The 22151-nt window shown below is 44.6% G+C and overlaps 1 protein-coding gene across 1 annotated transcript; it reads right to left on the bottom strand.

Moving 5' to 3' along the window:
• Nucleotides 1-307: 307 nt before the first annotated feature.
• On the bottom strand, nt 308-22119 carry otud4 (OTU deubiquitinase 4). The gene is made up of 21 exons (XM_085450166.1): nt 21737-22119; nt 21253-21336; nt 17763-17813; nt 17634-17680; nt 15650-15722; nt 15294-15375; nt 13260-13422; nt 12876-12927; nt 12702-12798; nt 10640-10704; nt 10450-10550; nt 10265-10365; nt 10022-10187; nt 9670-9802; nt 8649-8720; nt 6079-6757; nt 4719-5369; nt 4109-4149; nt 3044-3710; nt 2862-2938; nt 308-2326 (listed from the first exon to the last, which is right to left on the bottom strand). The coding sequence occupies exons 1-21, from the start codon at nt 21875-21877 to the stop codon at nt 1901-1903; spliced, it is 3969 nt and encodes a 1322-aa protein (XP_085306292.1). The 5' UTR covers nt 21878-22119; the 3' UTR covers nt 308-1900.
• Between the last annotated feature and the right edge of the window lie 32 nt (nt 22120-22151).

Consider the following 22151-nt stretch of genomic DNA (forward strand, 5'->3'; position numbering starts at 1 on the left):
TTTTTAGTATGAAACTCCTACGTTCCCTTGTTCTCAAGTTGAGCCTGCCCAAAAGTGACATTGAGCTAAGCCTTTCAAAACAAGGTAGTTAATCAGAGATTTCATTGCATCATTTAAAAACTGCACATTGTACTTACTCATGTTATCTTTGTCTAATAATAAAGTTTGATGACCTGAATCAGTTCTTCACGGCACTTCACTGAAGTTTGTTGTGCATTGCAATAGTTACTACGATATGCTAATAATATGCTAAAAGATTCTGAAATTTTATTCACCCAAAAATCAACCAACAGCTCCAGAGGCAGCATCTGAGCCAAAGGTTTATTTATTTAACCACACAGAAAATCAAATCCAAACAGCACGTTTTTGTTCTATACAGCAGTGTTTCTCCGAGCACAGAGAAGTAAACTCAGCAAACATAAGGCACTGGATCTGAGGCTAGACGACCAGAAACCAGCAGACGGACCTGAAAGAAAAATGTCCAAGCACAACTCACAGTGACCAACAGCCTGATGGGCGCTAACAGCAGCAGCAGTTCTTACACTCCTTTCCAGCCCGCTCCCCTTGGCTTTTTGCTCCCCCCGCACTGATCCACTGAGCTCCCAGTATTAACAACATAAAAAACAAACACGACAAATTTATCTTTGACTCATCAGAGGAAGACTTCTGTAAATAATTTTAGAGAGAGGAGCAGACAGAGCGCTTTGTGTCTGTGCTTACCTTAGCATAGAGACATGGGCACAAACAGCTAGGCGAGCACGCCCATTTAAAGCTTGTTACTGTATGCAAAAACTGAATCTGGGGATTGGCGGGCTCACCTGTGCTAAGCTAGCTAGCTGTGTGTAAAAACTAAAGTGGGAAAAAATTTGGTTTAACTTATTAGATGTTATCTATATACAAAAATGCTAACTTTCTCCCGACAGTCATGGCTTTTCCCACTGCTTTGTGCTCAACTAACTAGCATGATGTAAAAATAGGAGTGGAAAGATTAAAAAAAAACAAAAAAAAACATATGGTTTTAAGAGAGTTACTAAAAGATTGATTTATATAGGAAATAGGAAAATGCTACTTTATACCTCAAGGTTTTTTTTGCTAAGCTAGCTAACAAGCTTTGCTAAGCTGTGCTAAATAACTATATGTACAAGTGAGAGTATGGTTTTATGAAAGTTTTTTTTTTTATAGATCATAGAAAATTATACTTTACAGTCATAACTGATTTCCCGCTGCTAGCATTAAACTGTGATAATAGAAATAGAGGGGAGAGTATGGTTTTAAGAGAGTTACTAAAATGTATTTATATAGCAATGGTAATTTATGCCTTTTTTACTATATATCTTTATGAAATGAGTATTGTTCTATGCCAGTGTCATTAGATTGAGTAGCATTTTGCTACATTAAAAAAAACAAAGTCTTCGCTGATTTTCCGTTGCTTTATGCTAAGCTAAGCTAAACTGCCACAGACATGAAAGCGTTTCCTCTCAGGCAAGAAAGCTAATAAACATATTTCCCAAAATCTCAAACACAACCAGTAAAGAAACCCATACATTCATCATGTCAACACAGTGGGTAACTTTTTTAAATCATTCACAATCCTCGTAAACAAACTTTGAGCTCGACATTCATTGAATCCATTCGTCTGAGTGATAAGAAATAGTGCTAACATGCTATGCTAATGCACTTAAAAGAAAAGAGGAGGATAGTGTTTATGTTTTGATACAAAGCAATAAGCTTGTTGATTTAGAGGCAGCAAAACACAAATGGAGTTTTAGATTTTCCGACTCGGGTCCACACTGCATTTCCATGGCTGCCGGTCTACACCAATCAGATCTCCAGAAAAAAGCAAAAGAAAGAAAGAAAGAAAAAATCACCACCTGTGTCCTCTTCTCTCATTGGCTCAGAGCTAATACCGTTTCTCGCGAGCCCATCCCATGTGGGCAGGGTTAGGCTGAATATAGTTATACCCTACCCCCATATCTCTTTCCTGTCTACTCCTGTACACGTCCCTGGTTGGATCGTAGCCACCCCTTCCTCTGCCTCCTCTCCCTCCTCTTCCTCTGTAGGGCCTCCTCTGCCCTCTGTAGTTTGGCACCATCGTTTTAAACCCCTCCACCTCCTCCCAGTCATCCTCCGTGCTGCAGCCCACAGAATGATTGTCCGTCATGGTGACAGGCTTCATGTAGCTGCCCCTCTGGCTCTGTTCATACACGTTGGTGGCATGGACTGGTTTCCGGGGACGGTATTGCGACGGAGAGCCGGGGCTGCTGCTGCTGCCTTTCATAGCTCCCATGGAGATGTCCTTAAAGTGCGGATCAGAAAGCAGAGCAACCTGAGAGCGAGACAGAAGGAGGTCCTGTTACAAGAGGATATGATGCAGCATGACTTTCAAAATAAAACACCTAGTAATAAAAAGCTACCAGGACGCTCTGGAATGTCAGACTTTCTCTAATAAAAGCCACAGGGTAGAGAAATTTAACTGGTTTCTTTAAACACTCAGATTTACATACTAAGAGCCAGTTAGTTAACAGGATGTTAAAGGATGGGTTTGAGTGGGGGGGGGGGGGATCTCAATTGATGGGATCTCAATTTCTTAAGATCTCATCAAGATTATTTGACGTAACAACTTTTAAAACAAATCACTTTGTTATGAAAAGCTACCAGGGAGTTCAGAAATGTGACACATTATGGAAACTGTCAGATTTCCATAATAAAAGCCAACACCTGCTTACAGGAAATTGAAGGATGCCTTTCAGTGATCTTTTAAAGATAAAAGCCACTTCTAACTACTTATTAGATATTAGTTTCAAAATCAAAACCCGAAGTTAATTTGATTAGGTTATCAAGTTGCTCAGAAATATACGTACTATGGGCATGTCGTTAAGTGGCGGATCCACCAGGAGCACTGCTCGTGGCAAACTCTCCCCCGGATCTCTCTTGAAGCCTATCAGGAAAACAAAATGAATTAAAAAATTTTCCACCTGACAGTTAAAAGAAAGCCATAACACTTTGAAATGTAAGGACTTCATCTCCCAGAATTCCTGCTTACTATAATTGGATGGGACCATCACTGATCGGTTACTGTTGGTAGTGGGAATGTTAGACGCAGCGGCGCTCTCCAGAGGACTGGAGATGTGGATGTTCCCGTGGCCAGGCATCGTGTCCCCGTTGATTGCCTGAAGCTGGTGCTGCTGCATCGCCCCCTGGCTCACCTGGAGCTCCTGGTGGGTGGATGCAGTTTGATATGCCAGAGAGGAGGGGCTGTACGGACCCATGGCTGTGGGGTACACCGGGACCCCCGCGCCCTGATTTGGGTGGTAACCCTGAGATGAAGGCGGGGGACCCGAGTACGGTGGAGGTGGGGAAAGATACCCAACTGAGTAGCTTGGGTTTCGTGCAGGCATCTGTTGCCATGGCATCCTGGGGGGTTGTGGCTGGGTGATGGGATACCTGGCCTGGTTGAAGGAGGGTTCAGCCGGACCGGGGGGCTCATCGAGCGCAGCCTGGTTGTCATATTGAGAGGGCACCGGTGCTACAGTGGGAGGGTACTGGTGAGGCGGATAGCCCTCCTGCGGGTTGGTGGGGGTGTTGCTGGGGGTGTTAGAGGGAAGGCACTGTGGGGACGGGGAACGGGAAGATGGCTTGGGCTGCATGGCATGGGCCTGCTGCAGGGGGACGAGGTACAGGTATGGTGGGTATATGGGCATGGAGTAGGCCTGTAGAGGAAGAGAGCAGAGGCAGGACTCAGCATCAGCCCCTCGTTATTTTACTTAAAAGTGCATCAAAAATAACTTTTATTTTAACAAAATTAAAGTACATCTTGTAGTGCTTGGCATTATTTTTACATAATTTACCACATTAAAATCTGTGTAAACAATACCTGTTGCTAGGCAACTGGGCATGCTGCATCAGAAGTCATTGTTTACGTGGTTGTATTTTTTTGTTTTTATTCCAAATGTTCCCAAAATACAGCACACGATGAATCAACTTGTTAACAGGAAATGTGAGATGATGGGCTTTTACTTTAACACAACTCTCAATCCTCTTCTCCAAACCTGGTCTGTGTCTTGTGGGTGTGCGTTTGTGTGTCTGTTGGTCCAGGCTTACGTCTTACCTTAACGCCCAAGTTAAAGAAAAACCTCAAGATGTTGACGTCTGAGGAGAAAAACAAAAAACACACAAGGATACAAAATCCTGATCAGATATCTCTTTCATGGTGTTGCTCACTGCGCTGACACATCGCAGCCTCTACTTTTGCTCCATGAAAACACTGACCATTAACATACAAAACTCATCTCTAGTCTATTTCAGCTGCTTCGTCTCACAGGGAAGCACCAGCATGTTCTTTATGTCTGACCCTGCCTGTATGGTGGCCTTCGTGCACATCTGTGAGTATTTTCTTTGCCTAAATGGGTCAAAAGCAGTTTTTGTGGAAGGACAGGTGTTTCCCGCTGAGGGAGTCCGTGTAGGACATCCAGTGCTGATTAAACTAAAGCATGTGGATATTTTCTCATGTTTTCAAATCTGCTGAAACACTTCTGTCATGCCTAATTTTTTTCATTATTTCGTTTTACTTTGACAGTCAGCACCGTCTTTGAATATAGAGCTGTGAGTCTCAGAGCACGACACAGGCATGGCTCTGATGGCTGATCTGATTGTTCAGTTTTCTATGGCGACAGTTGACGTGGTTATTTATCATCTTAGGACTCTTTGGTGTGGCTCACCTGTGGGCAGGTCGTCCCCGGACTTGTTGGAAGAAAGGTTTGGAGTCGCAGCTATCTCGCCTCTCTCTCCCTGGGGGAATCCGGGATAAAGGAGGTCCTGGTAGAGCTGGGACATCTGCTGCAGGGGGACGGATCCGGGGAGGGGCTGAGGAGGAGCAGTATGAGGGGGGTGAGGTGGGGATAGCTTCTCCGAGGCAGGTGGAGCTTGAGACTCGGGTGCAGACTGGTGCTGTTGTGGTGGGGCTTCGGTTTGGGTCTGGGGAACAATGGTGGAGGCAGAGAGAGAAAGGGAGGGATGTGGGACCTGGGAAGGGTGAGGAGCCTGGGCGGGGGGGTGGGGAAGGGAGGCCTGGGGGTAGGAAGCCACAGGAGTGGGATAAGAGGTCTGAATGTGGGGCTGGAGGTCAGTCTGAGGCAGGACAGGCGCCTCTGTGCCAGACTGCGGCTGATCCTGGGGCTCGCTCAGCATCATGGGTGGGCCCATGATTTGTGGTAGAGAAGCCTGACTTTCAGTCTGGATTTGGGGTAAAGAAGACTCTGCTTGTTCCTCAGCTGAGGGCACAGAGACCTGGGTCTGGACCTCAGGTGGAGGAATTTCACTTTGGAAAGCCTGAGATGCCATCAGAGGGCCTCCAGTATTTGGTAAAGAATCTGAAAGAAAGAGAGAAGACATGAAGACCAAAGTAAATTACTGACGTGCCAGCTGCTGATACATTTACCAATTATCTGCCTAAAAAAATACAAAACAGTCAAAATTAAGCACAAACTAAGGGGTGAGAACAAATATCTTTCAATTAAACTTCAAATATATTTGTTGTCTGTTAATCACGTTACTGATTTTCACTTTATGTTTATTAAAATCTCGCTGAAAACTGAAAAACAATCTTCAATTTCCCAACAACAGAAATAAACCTGTTACATTTGATCATTTCACCCTTCAGAACAACTCTACCTCTATTTTCTTCTTTCATACGTCACCTGCTGGAGTTTTATAAAGGCTTACAGTTGAGAATTATAAGGGGTGTGGCCACTTTCACTGTTAGCTGGGTACTAGCCCCAAAAAGCCTAGCCACACTGGCTATAGCCATCATTTAAATTGTTTACTACTAAACACCCAGAGCCTGAACCACCTGAGCAACCCCAAAAATGCTGGAATGGTAATAAACAAAGCTCTTATTTTGAAAGGCGCATCTGATTCAAAAGGATTTTAACCCCCAAAATAAACTTAAAAATAGTTTTTACTGGTTTAAACTGAAAGTCTGCTACTCTGTGTCAGTCTGGGGATATCTGTGTATTTACTTCTGTGGACAGCCTGCAGTCTAAACTGTGACACGAGCCTGAAACTGAACAGATTTCTTACTTGTGGTTGGAGGTGGAGCAGGTGGAGCCTCCTGGACTTCAGCTGAAGGATGAATTAAGGAGGAGGAGGAGGGTGGAGTCTGAGAGCGGAGGAGAGAAGTGATAGGTGGAGAGGAGCGGGCGGCGGGGAAGCCTGGTGCAGCTGTGGGTGGGGAAGCAATGGGAGTGATGAAAGTGGGAGGAGGAACTGAGGAGGAAGGAGGAGGAGAGGTGGTTGGCTTAGGAAGATGAACAGATGCAGGGGGGAGTTTAGAGGATGAGGAGGAGGTGGGTGAAGCTGCGGGGAGAACGGGGGTGCTGTAGGAGAAGGCAGATGATGGGACAGAGGGAGGCAGCGGTGCTTCGCCTTTTGGAGAAGGTTTAGCAGCAGGAGGAGCAGCAGGAGGAGGAGGAGAGCCCGGCGCAGCAGTGGCTGAGGCGTAGGAAGGTGTGTTTGTTTTAGCAGCCGGAGCTACAGAAGTGAGTGGCAGGCTGACAGAGGGGCTCGCATTTGGCATCAAGGCCTTGACAAAATTCAGCCCCGAGGGGGTGGAGTCAGAAGGTTTAGCAGCAGGAAGGGCGGGGCTGGTCATGGTGTCAGGTGTAGTGGTTGTAGAGGTTGCTGTAAGAGGTGGGGTGGAGGGTGTGGGTTTGTCCAGGGCAGAAGGAGACGGAGCTCTGACATCTTCAACGGGGCTCTTCTGTAAAAGGACAGAGCAGCAGCGATCAGACTCCAGGTTTTAAATTCCAGACGGTCCCTGAAGGTCTCAGGTAACATTTCAACGACCAAATGCACAGAAAAAAAACAGCTGCTCAGCTTCTGGGGTCAGGTGGAAACTTCAGATTTGATAGATCATATATGGAGTGACCACATTCTTCATAGAGCTTCCTTACTGAAGTCCCAGGTACGAAGCAAACTAGAACTCGTGCACTCATAGGCTTTTTCTCATTTTCAGAGGTTTTTTACCGATTTAAAAATCACCTCGTGGTCTCGCTCTCACATCGTTTCTCGTTGGAACGATTGCCGTCTCTCTTAAAGAGCATGGCAGCACAGCTTATGTTACATCTGAACAAAGTCAGCGCGGTGGTGGAGCGATGATGATTTGGGCACCAGTCATTGAGTCATACATGAAGCCATCTTTATACAAAAGTGTTCTGTGTAAATGTAGGCCCCCGTCAGCTGTCTGACACACAAACACTGTCATGCAACAGGACGATGGTCCAAGCCAAATTACAACCGAATGGCTAAAAAAACGAAGCAACCATGAAGTCCATGGAGGGCTGTGGTGAAAACTTAAGAGCTTTGCATAAATTACCATCTGTAAACCTCAATGACTGGAAGCAACGTTGTAAAGACATCAGGTCAAAACTGGTCCACAGTGATGTGAGGGAAGGACAGTCTCAAAGAAGCTCCTGAATGCTGTGACGTACGTAGTTTTCAGAGGACGGCAAACGCCTCACGAGCTGACAGCGTGCGATTAGTTATTTTAATTTATTTTAACTTATGTTTTGTATTCATCTTCTGTTTTATTGTTGTTAGTTTCTAAGTATTTTAGTTTTTATTCAGCAATCTAATTTTCCTACAAAGCTTCCTGATAGGCTTTTTAATTTGATTTTCTTTATTAGCATTTCATCTCATTTTCTAATTGTTCTCAATTTAATTTCATGTACTCTAATTCTACTTGCAGGCCTTTCCATTTTAATTTAATTTCTTTGATGTTTTGTGTTTTTAATTTGAGTTTCGTGTCACTGCTGATTATTTTGTTTCATCCCTTTTTCTTCTGTCAGTCGTCTGTGTGAAAGGTGCTTTACAAATAAAGTTAGCATCAGTGTATCACTGAGCCTCGGCACCAGGATGCTTTTAACTTTAAATGCAGATCGTTGCATTAAACCTCTTAAATGAAGACAGGAATGTTCACCGGCTGCTCCCATTAACAGTCATGTACGCACTAACTGAGCAGGCGAAATCATTCACAGCTGAATGTGAACAATGTCACATACCATGCGGTGCCTTTTTGTGCTGGTGATTAATGTTAGGGTGTTTAGTCTGTTTAAATCAAACTCTGGTTAGTTTTCCCCTTTTGACGAGGCTGTGCAGATGTGAACACTGTACAGAGAACACAACCTCCAAAGTACAGTTCACAACGAACACAGCGGTTCGTTTATGGTGTGAACGCGATCCAAACCAACTACTATAAGCTTGAGCTACAGCACGCCCCGTAAGCTTGTGTTCTTTTGTATTCTCTGCTGGAAGGTCCTACAGATGTGCAGCGGTCTGTGCGGGATACCAACTAGCTGGGAAATGAATCAATTCTCCATTTTCTCACACAGCATCTTCTTCCTGTATTTCCTTTAGTTGCTTCCACACCAGACGCATCAGGCCAATGAGCAGACTGAAATGCTCTCACGTAGTTTGTAGTGATGCATTCTGGTCCGCTTGGACTTCGCTGTGTGCAAACAAACGAAACTGCGAGGGAAAAGCTGCAAGTTTACAAACTCATCAGCTGATTCGGACCAGAGGAAATGGCCCTGAGAGCGTTTCTGCATCATAACATGTCTCCCTGTTTGTGTCCGTTTGTGGTCTGAACTCACCGTCTTGTTCCTCTGAGATCGCTTCTTCTCTCCTTTCCTCTTCCCTCCCTCTCCCTGCGTCCCCGGCTGAGACTGAGGGGAGAAAAACAAACATTAGAAACATTAAAAACTAAAAAACATCTGCTGAACAAGAAACAGCGTGAGCATGATGAATTAAATCCAAACTCTTCCCGGAGCGTCGTGTATCAGCCTCTGAGGAACATTTTCAGACTTTTACATGTCCTAACAGCGAGCCTGGAGCTCATTAAACATTTTTACCATATGGGCCACTTGCTGTAGAAAATAAACATAAAACTCTCAGTAAACTACGACACGGCGCCTGCAGGCTCCTCGACAGGTCAGAATCCATGTCGGCTTCTGTTTCTCCAGCTTACAGATGAGTTTCCACCTCTTGCTTGCTTCTGTAGGAGACTTTGATTTGTTCTGCTCCTGTTGAAGTTTTCAGTAACCACCAGCGGCCATGTTTAGCAACACGCTGCATCAGCGCAAACAAAAACAAGACACTGCTGGTATTTACAAAGAGAGCACAGTGACACGATCACGTGAGAGGCACTGACCCCGTTTCATGTGCATGTCTGGGTCTGCTTTTCTCTGTAGGCTCCTCTTGTTGGTGTTTTTAATATTGTTCACATGTGTAACACAGCAAAGCCAGAGCTGACAGGAGGAGCAGAAGCAGTGAAGAAAAGAAAAACGGGAAAAAAACAGGAGAAAAATAAAAGTGTGGAGGAGAATATTTGCAACACACAGTTTTTCTGCTAACTCTACTATTTAATGTAATTAAAACAAAGAAAGAAAAAAGTCTCATGTCTCATCTTTTTGTTCTCGATATTAAAACGTCTGCGTTCAGCCGTAAAACTGAACACCTCTCTGCGCTGTCTGGGAATCGTCAGTGAATCTGGCCCCAGATGTTTAAACATCAGCTCGCTGCCTTTCTAAAAGGGTTCAAACCAGCCGACCCAGCCTCAGCAGGACGTTCAGGTTTATCTGCACCTATCATGAAATCAGCCTCATGTGAACTCACGCCCAGTGCGGGGAAGCTGTGCTCGTCTCTGAGCTGGATCTCCACCAACGCCACGTTCCTCTCCTCCTCCTCTTTGGCCAATCGCTGCTCCTCTGTCAGGCCGAACGCCACCTCCGCCGCACCCACGGACTTCCTGTAGAAAGACACAGAAATGCAGAAGAACTTTATTTAATCCAAAGAGCAACAACAGCAGCGTAAAATGAAAAGAACTACAAAATAAATAAACTAATAATCGAGCTCAAAATGATATTTATGCTTTATATAAACCATAGAGGAAGATTATGAAGGAGGGGTTCAGTGATCGTGTCATTGTGTGATCCAGCACTGATGTATACAAACAGAGATGACACACCTGCTGGTTTTGGCCCCGCCCTGCTCCTCTACATTGGCCTGCGGGGGCCAGGAGTGCTGCTTCAGCGTGCGGCCCCCTGAGCCCGGCGCCGCTGCCTGAGAACCAGAGGACGACGATGGCCCGACGGACTTCCCCCTTCCTCGGCCTCTCCCCCGCTCCTCCCACTCTGAAGGAGAAAGAGAGTTTCCACAGACTGCACTCATGCAATAAACCTGTAACATAAGTGTGCGCGCACGTGTTCACCTCCTCCGTGCCCGTTGCTGAGCCTCTTGTCACGGTTGCCCACCTTGCTCCACCCGCTGTCATCACTGGGAGGGCGGACACTCCACAAAGGCACCACCTGCCTTAAAACACACATAACAAGATTTGTCACGTCTGTGCAACCTCCACGACACTGAGCGTGTGTGCGTGCTGTTAGTGCGACCTACTTCCTGCCCAGATCTTCTATGTAAACGGTCACTGGCTGGTTATTGGCCGGCACCTCCTTGATGACGGCGCTGTAGAGCCGATTGGTTCCCTCGAGACGAACCTGCAGGTGACGCACAAACAGCGTGAAACATGCACTCGAGGAGGATCACACACACACACACACACACACACACACACACACACACACACCTGGCAGCGGTCTCCTACAGTGAACTGCATCCCAGCAGCGATGCAGTAATCCAGCTTCTGTTGGGCTAAAAGAAAAAAAGAAAATAAAATGTGAAACATTCACTTTTAACTTTTGTTAAAAAATGATTTTCTGATCACTTTGAGTCCAAAAAGTGTTCAAAGTTCCCCTTCAGATCTTTTATCCCCAGCCTGACGTCTGTTTTCAATCTTCCTACAAAATCCAAAAACAGGGCTGATTGTCACACTTTCAGCGTCTGCACCACCTGCTACGCTGCCACTGTTTTGCATATTTAAACACAGGTTATCACATCCAGCTGCTGCTGCCTGCCACCAACAGCTGTGTCCAGCTAAGTGGAGCAGTGGTCCTCCGCTTTAACGATCAGGCTGGGCACAGACGTCCCGCCTCATCGACAAGCCGGGACGGCGCTCAGAGCCAGTACCAGTCATTCTCTTAGTAGATGTTAAAATTGTACACAGCCTCAACACTTCTGCCCTCTGACCTCATCAGGATTCATGCCTCGTTCTCGCATTATTGCAGTCACAAACTCAGGTGTCCACCTCACCTGCAGGCCCACTGGGGTTATGACCTGATCAGTTACGGCCAAGAGGTAAAAATGTAGTTGACATCGAGCCCCGACGTGCCGTGAGGAATATGAACTCTTGTTGGCAAAGAAATAATTTCAGAGAGCCGGCTGACCCGGACTCGTTGCCAAATGCAGCGCTCTGATTGGTCAGATCTGTTTATTCGTGTTTGAAAAAAAGATTACAAAATGGTTTGAAAAAATAAAAGCCTCAAATCTGCCCAGTGAAGTGATGCAGTCAGCGTTAACAGCTGTAGTTAAGATCAGGCGAGTCTGACTAATTTTACATGTTCGACATGTGAAGGAGTTTAGTTTATATTATATAATCACTGATGTACGAAGGACGCCATCCAAAAGTCAGAGGATCAAAGCCGTGAATGACAGCTTTGATAAACCGTGTCAGCATAACTGGCGCTTCACAGCAGGGTCATAGCCTCGGGAACATCCCAACAGAATCCCATTGGTGTGCAGAGAGTTCAATACAAAGTCCATAACTGCAAGTTGTCCCAAACGTTCAACTCTGTAAAGCGTCCACATTGAACATTACAGTCTGACGATCAGCGGGCAGTTTGAAGCAGCCCCGAAAGAAAACCAAGCCCAAGACGACAAATCTCAACAGTGAGTCTGCGCTGCTATTTGAAGTCTGAGTTAGTTTAATGAATATAAAACTGTCTCCTTTGAGTCTATATTTATACGTAATGTGATTGTGACCTCTGCAGCTGACAGGGTTTCCCAGCATTTATCCAGCACCACAGTAACACCTGAGAAACCTGAAGCACTTCCTGTGGTTTCAGTGGGAGCTTACCACACATTACCAGCACTCACTCAGGTGTGATGCACCAGCACAGATACACATCATGCACTCCCAGCATATTTCTAACAGTGGCGTGCCTGCAACACCACAGGAACCAGTGTCTCCTCTCTCTGCTCACATCGGTTTGCTCTCAGCTCAGCCAAATTCCCAACTAAACGATCCTCGCGTTTGCTTTTGTCAGACCACTGTAGGAAATAGTACCACCAACATGGCCGGTTATAACCGATGCAAACCAGCCTTTACTTTTAAGCAGTGTTCTGGTCTGCTCGTCTTCAGTCACCCGTCCAAGCAGCCGGACGTTCTTATAACTTATGAAAGTGTTCTTGACCCATACGTGACCATCAGACTGCTGCTTACACCACTCACATCTTTAATGTGCTGCATACCACACATCCCTCCAGCCCACGCACATGTGTAAACACAAGAATGTGTATTTAAATTTTACTTAGTTTCTAAACTCGTGTTGCTCTAGTTATTTTTATCCTGTGAAAATGTTCAACAAACATGTTTCATCGTAACGGTGACCTCGCGTGAACTTACACACGACAAACTGATAGTGAAGCAGGTCGTTTCTTTGGACATCGCCCTGGGATCTGACTACTTTTAGACGCATGCTTTGTTTTTCTGTGTGTGTGTGTGTGTGTGTGTGTGTGTGTGTGTGTGTCACCTCTCTTGGACTTGTGCCAGACATCGTACTCCACATTTCTGAGCAATGTCGGGTTCAAAGATCGCCTCACCCTCTGAGGCAGCCCACGCCCACGGCCCTGTTACACACACACACACTTCAGTGACAGTACTACCCTGTGTGGTTGTTATAAAACATGTGTTTTATGAATGTTACCCTGTAGCTTTGGTTGTGCTTTGTGGAGGTAGGGCTGGTTCCATTTTCCACCCTGAGCCACAAAAACAGACATCATGAGATTATTAAAGCCTTAAAGTTTTACTGTGTTTGATAAAAGGAGCTGAGAACACTTACAAAGGAAATAAAGTGTCAATATGTCCAAATAAGTAGGTAATCAGTTTTTAGTATACAAAAGTAAATCAATAACGATGAGGAAGTAAACAAAACCAGCAGCCTGTGAATTCACTGCCAGTAAATAAAAATGAAGTGTGAGTGCTCGTTTACTAAAAATCAGGCACAAGGTGCTGGATTTTGACTCATTTCCCTTCACAGTAAAAGTTATCATGCAGGTGAATAAACCGCTGCTTGATGCCAGTTTCCTACCACAGCGCCTCGTCTACATCCAGGTCGGAGTCGTCGCTGCTGGGGCAGGCGGGCATGCAGTCGTCGCTCAGGAGGTCGGCAGGTCGGCCGATCCGCTGACAGGAACCCAAATAGCTGCGGTCCACCTTAAACACGCCTTCGTACAGCAGCTCGTACAGGACGGCTGCAGGAGAATCACACGGAGACTCGGGATGAGGGTTTTTCTGGGGTTTGCTGCCGTGTTCGTGTGAATCACAGGTCTAATTATAGCCTGAAGTCTAACTTTTGATAAGAGGCGAGACAGAAATTCAATATTTGAACCAAGAAAAAAAAAAAAGTGAGTGAATGGGTAACCCACGCTCTGTGGGCTCATCCAGTTTCATTAAACTGTAATCACTGACTTACTGTCTTTGCAGGCTGCATTTAAGTGGATGGTTTGATTATGATGAACAATCACATAATAATACAAGACTGTCATGTTGGGCGAGCCTCGACTTTGACTGCCACCTTTTTAACAAAGCATCAGACCCCTGCTGTGGGCCTGTATGAAGAATAGCCTGTAGTCTCTTTTCCACTGGCATCTACTTGGCTTCACTCTACTTTGTTTCAGTCGTTTTCTATTACAACTGAGCGAAACCTCAATGTAGGCGAAGCAGTTACAGCAAGGCAGCCCGAAGCCCCACAAGCTCTTTGTACGCGACACAAACACAACAATGGAGGGCATCGGGGTGCAGGTATACCTGCTGCTCGGCCCATGTGGCGATTAGCTGGTATTATCCGGTACCTACTCAGCCAGGGTTTCACTCCGAAAATGTGACGTCAAAAGACAGAATGTCACTGATTGGCCAAGAAGTGAAAACACCACGTGAGTCACGAGCGTAACGCCTTCACAAGAATTTTTGAAACCCGACGATGAGGAAGACGGCTGCACCACAACATCGTGGTCCAGCAACAAGGTGGGTTTTAGCAGCAGGCGTACCATCACCCTGACGTCCTCCATTGCTGTGTTGTGTTTCTGTCGCACACAAATGACGTCAGGGGAGTTTCGGGCTGCCATGTTGAACTATGTTTGAGCTGGTACTCAGTGAGACACGCTGGGTGGATGTGGGCCACGACCCCACTCTACACCCCTACAAGGTTTCACCACTTTTAGAGATATCGTGTTCACAGACAGAACGCTACATGAAAAACTTGACCTTCACATCAGAGGTAACAAATACGTTTGATAGACGATCCCGAGGTGAAGATTTAAGGGGGAAAGTGATACGAGGGCTCAGGCAGTAAAGCATCTACCAACCAGAAGATCGAAAGATCAATCTGTTCCTTTGGTCCAAGTATCCTGAACCCCCACGTTTTGACTGTGTTGTAATGTTAGATAGTGCTGCATGAATGTGTGTCTGTGACAGGGTGAGTGAAGTGAATCTAGTTTGTAGTACAGAAAACGTTCTGAGTCAGCAGACACCTGCGAGCTGCTCACAGACTGAGTTTAACTTCTGTGTTTATGCTGCAAAGTGTCAGTTTAGTCGGGTCGCTGGACTTCAGAAACTTACACTACAGGAAACACTACAAGCTTACGTTACATCAAATTAACGGGCAGTAATTAGACGACAGCGACTGTTAGAGATGTCAAACAGAGACATCAGTGTTAAACGCTGGACACACAGCAGCATGAATCAGAGGCTCTGCAGGCTCTCCTGTGATTGTTCACCTTTAGCAGAGTTAAGACAAAACCAGTTTGAGCAGCGTGGTTAATGACTCACGCTGCTCCTCTTGCACACTGACTAAGAAGTGTTATGAAGACTTGAGCTGAAAGGGTTTCCTCGGAGTGCCGCAGCCTTACACTGACTATGTGGTGTTTGGTTTATAATGTGGTCTCTGTTCTCTCATTTTCTCTGCCGAGTGCCCACATTTTGATTGATGTTCTCATCTGTTTGTTATGAATTCACTGAGACTTCTCTTCAGTGATGATTACCCTCCCTGAGAGGATCTGCAGGATCAGTTAAACTCTTTTCCGCTCTCCTTGTTTTACAAACAAATGAAATCACAGACACTCACACTGGCAGAGTGCGGTGTTCTTGATCCGGCTGATGGGATAAACGCTGTCATAGTGATTCCCGTTCAGGAAGCACAGCTGCACCTGTAGAGGCAAACAAACGGTTCGGCTTCAGTAAATAAAAGAGTGGAAACTGAAGCGAGAAGAGCCTGAAAGGCTTCGGGGATGAACCGATCTTTTTTTCCTGCTTTAAAATGTCCGGTAAAGACAAAATAACAAGCTGTGTCGTTTGAAAAATCGCCGTTAGCGTCTCAAAGCTTCCGCCTGACAGCTTGGTGTATTTTCTGAAAGTTTTCCTCCGACAGGAAATGCAAATCGTGTCTCTAACTAAACGCTCGGCCGAACGCGTCCACCTCACCTTGTCCTTGAAGTTGTTGCCTGTGATGTTGACGGCTGGCTTGCCGGGCTCCTGGAAGATCAGAAAATCCCTCCTGCAGGAAGAGATCAAAAGAGACGAAGAGAGAGAGAGGAGAGGATGAAATGAGATGACGAAGCTTTGGTGACTCATCGTTTTCACCATCTGATGCTAAACTCGGGGGCAGGAACGCAGATTCCTCCAACTATAAATGAGGACGAGCTTCCGCACGTTTGGACCCAGAGAGCCAAAGCTGTCACACCTGGGATGATTTCACCGCCACCTCGGGATGCTGCTTCATATCTGACTGAGATGCCCTTTAAAGCCTAACTCAGGGTTTAAGTGTTGCCGTGTCGACAGACTGATGGTCGTTGCCGACCTGTTAAGACCCCCGAGCCTCGTTCACACACATTTCACAAGCAGATCATCGTCAAACTCCGTGAACGTCTCAGACTGTGCGTCCAAACAAAAGGTGAAGGTCTGGGTGCACATCTTTAAACTAAATAAAAAGAAACGTTATTTGTCTCATTACGTGCAGTTTCCCAAAACAGCTGGCAGCGCTGCCTCAAAGGGAAAATCTTTGGTGACTTCCTTCTTCAGTTATTTTCAGAAAACTTGACCTTTGACCTTGAGGTCGAGGTCACCAAGATCCAAACTCGTCCAAGACTTGTCGTGACCCCATCAGTCTTTTAGAGCTAAGGGGTAAAAACCCAAACATAATCCATCTATTCTCTTCTGCTCATTTGCGTCCAGGTCATGGGGGCAGAAGATTTTCATCAAGTTTAGCTTCAAAACCTTCTAAAGTAAATGTGGCGCCTCTTTACAGCCACAGACAACGAGTTACGACCATTTTCATCAAAATCATCTGAGCGGTGGCAGTACAGTGTCACTAGGATCATTGCACACATCGTTATCGGCGCTTAGAAACTGCACTGCCATATTATCAAAAACACCTCACACGGCATTGGTCCTCTGCTCAAAACCTGCACCAATGAAACTGGAGGAAGAACTGAGCAGCACACACTCAAAAAGACTAGTTTGAAACCTGGATGCTGACAGAGGTGATTTTAGCTTTTAGTAACAAAACAAAACATAAATGTCTCATAAACGAGTGATTATTGTTACTATGTGAATAAAATATCCAAGTATCACATTTGCACTGGCCACTATATTAGATACACCTTGTTAGTGCCAGACTGGACCTGTTTGCCTTAATTCTTCGTGGCAGAGGTTTAAAAGGCTGCTGGAAACATTCCTGTGGTTTCAGTGACACAACAGCATCACACAGTTAGGTGAGGTTTCAGCTGCGCGTGTAAATCTCTGCTTCTACCACGTCCTAAAGGTCCTCTGTTGGATGTCTGGTGACTGTGGAGGCCAGTGAGTATAATAAACTGGTTCAAGAAACCAGTACTGGGAGCTGGGAGGAGTGACACCCAGTGTGGGCCTCTGCTGCTTCATGGTTTAATGTGTTGTGCATTCAGAGATGCTCTTCTGCATACCTTGGTTGGAATATGAGTGCTTATTTGGGTTACTGTTGCCTTCCTATCAGCATTCTGCTCTTAAATCTGACATAAACAAGGCGTTCTCTGCATAATCTGTCAGTTTTGAATTATTCTCTGTAAACCACAGAGATGGTTGTCGGGGAAAATCCCAGCAGATCAGCAGTCTCTGAACTACTCAGACGAACAACCACGCTACGCTCAAAGTCACTGAAATCACTGTTCTTCCTCATTCTGATGCTCAGACTGAACTTCAGCAGGTCGTCTTCACCATTTCTCCACACATAAACAGAGCTGCTTTCATGTGATTGGCTGATTAGACATTTGTGTTAACGAGCATTTAAATAGGTATACTTAATGAAGTGGCCAGTGAGCGTAAAGCTTTATTATCCACAGTGAATAAAGCTCAAACACTGTGGGAACTCCCACTAGGCTTTCTGTCGAGTTAAAGTGCAGCTCTCTGTTCAGAGACCTCTGATCTCACTCACTTGTACATGGCGGCCAGCGCGTTGATCTCCACCTCTCCCACCCATTGCTGGAAAACAGAGAAACTTTATGAGCTTTCATATTAAAATGACCCAGCATGTGAGAACAATAAGAGCGTGTGGTGTTTTTACCTGTGGATCCTGAAGCTTGCACAGGTAATCCTCAAAGTCACCTTCAATAAACTGCAAAACAAAAACAGCAGTGACTTTTTTAGGCAATTTTCTTCCTCAGTTCTCCCAAAAAAACAAAAACATGATGTGTGAGGCTGAAAACAAAGCCAAAATAAAACCGCCACTTCCTCTAAAGGATACGCGAGTCTGTCCCCACAGACTCCAGTGTTACCATGTTTAACTCTGCAGCAGAAATAAACATGTTTACAGCCGACCAGGCCACACAAAACCTAAAACACCGCAGTCAGAGGTAACTAAATTTAGACGTTTAGCCAATGACATGCTGTCGAAAGATATTTTTAACCTCCTAGGACCTGGCGTCCACGTATGTGGACATCACATTTTGGGTTATTTAGACCAAAATACTCAATTTTGCTCTACAAGGACCTGATATCCACTTACGAGGACATTATACTGCCACTGTCCTTTAAATGAATATCCTCATATGTGGATCTAATTTTTCTTAGAAACAAAAATTTGGTAAAAAGAAAAAAATCTGGTAATTCTTTGTTTTTACATTCATCGGGCCCCAATGTGCCCAAATATCAAAGAGAAATTAAAAATGCATGCCTTAAGTCTTAGGAGGTTAAAAATGAATTTAGAAAAAAAAATAATCTATCAGACTGTACTCCCTCCATCAAGATATTTAAGAAGTAAGCAAGTGAAAAACAAACAAACACACACAAGAAATTATTTTAAAGTTTTTTGAAATGCGACCTAAAACATTTCCACTCCTCCAGGAAGTGAAGGCAGCAACATGACAGGTGGAGCTTTAATGCTGTTGATCCACCTCTATGCCCCATTCTGACAGCAGCTCACAGCTCCTGCTCTGCCAGCTGCCCAAAGGGCACCCTGGGAAATGTAGTAAAGCCCTGCAGCAGAGCGAGTTTATCACCACTATTAAAAACAACACCAGCAGCAGCTTTTGCTTTCATTTCCTCTCATGTGTCACTCAGGGAGTGAAAACCCGCAGAGTCACTCAACCGTGATCTGTGATTCACAGAAGAGTAAATCGACTCCTCGACAGCAGTTTGAGGGTCCAAAAACAGCCAAAAATCTGCTCAGACAGGAAACGTTTGAGCCTTTTCTGTCTCACATTTGGTGTGAACTCACTAACTTTCAGTTCTCAGCTGTTGAAAACAAAAACAAGACATTTAAAAAAAATAAAACATGGTAATTTATATTATTTATCGACGAAACGAGCAGGATCATGATTACGTGCAGCTCTTGCATTAAAACAAGACCGAAAGCTCGAGCTTTCACACGTTTTCTGCTATAAATAGAGAAGTTGCGGCTTGTGTGAGAGGCAAAAGCAGCTTCTTTTCTCAATGTTAGGCCACAGGGTGACGTCACTAAAGAGAATAAAGCTAAACTAAACAAACAAAAAGAAAAAAAATTTAAATTCTCTCATGTTTTTACTTGTCTTACTTTACAGACTTATGATTAACTCGACTGCAACTGAATAACAGCTCGGTCCGGCTCTTTAAGAGGAAACGCAAACCCTAAAAATACCAGAACTATTAACTTTGCTCAGCGTCGTCATATTTGTCAAAACAAACAGTGTCGGGAGGCTTCGGTACATCTGCTTATTGAGACTCGGGACACATTTGTTTTGATTTATTGTGAAGTCCCCGACAACCACCAGCCACACCATCGTGAAGATAAATTACAACTGAACGTCTCTGAATAGTGAAAAAATCTTTAACTAAACTGAGATACATTAAAACAACCTCTCAGTTACAATAACAGGTTACAGATGGAGAATGCAAGCACATGCTTAGTGAAAATTACTTCTAAATATAAGTTCAAATTCTCAGTGCTGAGCAGACATGGTGTAAGCACCTGTTACATCTACATTTATTATTCATGTAATTTATTAGTTCGAAGCCTCAGAGCTCATAGAGGGGATGTTTACACCTCCCAGGATTAATTATAACACACGGGTGGGACAAAACCGAGCCGCCTCGTTGAAGTATATATATAATGTTTAACAATCACCTTTGTTTGAATGCTGTGTGTAATCAGTACGAACGGGTCACCAGCTGAATTTATACTCACTGGCCACTTCATTAGGTACACCTGTCAGCCGGTCACATGACAGCAGCTCAGTGCATTCAGGCAAGTACACTGGTCAAGATGACCCGCTGAAGTTCAGTCTGAGCCCAGGGATTGGGAGGAAAGTGGATTCAAGTGACTTTGAACGCACATGGTTGTTGGTCTGAGTATTTTAGAAGCTGCTGATCTGCTGGGATTTTTCAGCACAACCATCTCTGTGGTTTCAAGGTCCGAAAAAAACAAAAACAAAAACGGAAAATATCCAGTGAGCGGCAGGTCTCTTGGTAAAAATGCCTTGACGATGTCATGGACAGCCTGCTTCATGTTGATAGGAAGGCAACAGCAACTCAAATGACACCCTTAATACCAAGGCATGCAGAAGAGCATCTCTGTATGCAGAACACATGAAACCATACCGAGCACACACTCCTGTCAGCTAAGAGCAGGAAACTGAGGCTACAATTAACACAGGCTCGCCAAAAACGGTCAACAGAGGACTGGAGAAATATCACCTGATCTAATGCGAGTCTTGATTTCTGCTGCAACATTTAGATAGTGGGTTCAGAATATTTTCTCAACACTTTTCCTCCACAGATCTCAATCCAGTAGAGCACCTTTGTGATGCGGTTGAGCAGGAAATCAGCATGATGCCATCACATCAACATGAACCAAAATCTCTGAAGAATGTTTCCTGCTCCTTGTTGAATCTGTGCCACAAAGTATTAAAGCAGGTCTGACAGCAAAAGGGCATCCAACCCTGTACTACCAAATAAAGCAGCCGGTAAGTGTATACATGGGTATCTGTACAGATAAAGAACTGAAATTGTCCGTAATGTACAAAAATATACACAGTGTCCAACCTATATGATACACTGACTCTAAATTATGTGTTTTTTGATGTCTTTTCATAGGTATGAGTGCAGTTATTGAAGTTTTACCCTTTAACTTTCACTTCAGTTTCCAGGGCATTTGCATGTTTCAGTTTAGTTTGACTAGTTTCAGTGTTCGTTGTAGTCGTTTTTTATCATCATCGTGTGAACAGATTTAAGAAGTTCACAAAAGATATTACAATAAAAATAAAATATCTCACGACACATGGACATCCCAGTGTCAATGAACATCAACACCAAAGCCTCCCGATGACTACTGGGTTGACAAATTTGCTTAAACCAATAAACCTGTTTATTATTTCCCTTTAGTTACTTTTCAAACCACACAATATGGTTTCAGTTTCTTTTTAACACAAATTTCTCCTCCTTTCTATGAATTCTAATTCAGTAAATAAAAAATACTCCCTGGCAGCTATTTTTTTACCACAAATCTACTTTCTAGTTCGAAAAGTAAAACCACTTTGCTCTCCCATGATGTTGTTTTATTTTGGTGACACTGTACATACCGCCTCATAGGTGTCTCTGTTCTGCTTCAGAAACTCCACACACTTCGCCCTGACTTTAGTATGAAGGCTTTGGCAATGCAGCACCTACACAGGAGGGGTCAAAGGTCAACAATAAACACAAACAGACATACTTAATATCAATATTCTCACATATATTGTGGAAATATTACATTTACAATTCGTTAAGAAGTTGTAAACAGCTGACCTTTGCAGTCAGAAGCCTAGCAGAGACACTTTTGGGTAAACAAGCCGGAAGTACGATTTAAAAAAGCCACAATTAAATTTTTTTTCATCATTTAAAGTTTATTCATTTGTAGATGTAGGTCTGAGTCTACGCTGAAACCAGAGTTTGTGGGCATAACTTTTGTTCGGCTAACATTAGGACATCGCAGCTGCACACCAAACAGACCAAGCCCAGCTTCTCACCTGTGCTAAGCTAAAAACTTACTTAACGTTAGCATTTTCTGTAGTTTTCCCGTTTTACCTGCTCGGCGACAGCCCGAAACAAACAGGACCCGTCTTTGGCTATCTTCTTCCGATGCAAACCGATCGATTTCAAGTAGTCATCCATTAATTTCTCGACACCCCTCTCGTCAATACTCTGCATGCTTCCGCCGCCGTCCATGCTAGCAGGGTGCTAGCCGCTAAAGATACCTGCGTGTTTTGGACGTCAAGCGGGGCGAAACTTTGCGCTAAAAGTTGTCAATATCGCCACCAAAAAGAGTTACATAACGACATCTACGAACTAAAATGAGTTAGCGTCAGCGGTGACAGCGTCCAGTTTCGTTTTCCTGGAAGCCCGGTTCATCCCGCTGAAAGAATCCCAGCTTCAGAAAGTGAAAGTCAACTTTAGCTCTCACGGTTAGCACGCAGGCTAACAGCTAACAACACGCCCCCTT

The sequence above is a fragment of the Copadichromis virginalis genome, linkage group LG3 (assembly GCF_057382275.1).
Source record: "Copadichromis virginalis isolate Kocher_CV1m ecotype Utaka linkage group LG3, C_Virginalis_male_GT1.1, whole genome shotgun sequence".
Classification (NCBI taxonomy): Eukaryota; Metazoa; Chordata; class Actinopteri; order Cichliformes; family Cichlidae; genus Copadichromis; species Copadichromis virginalis.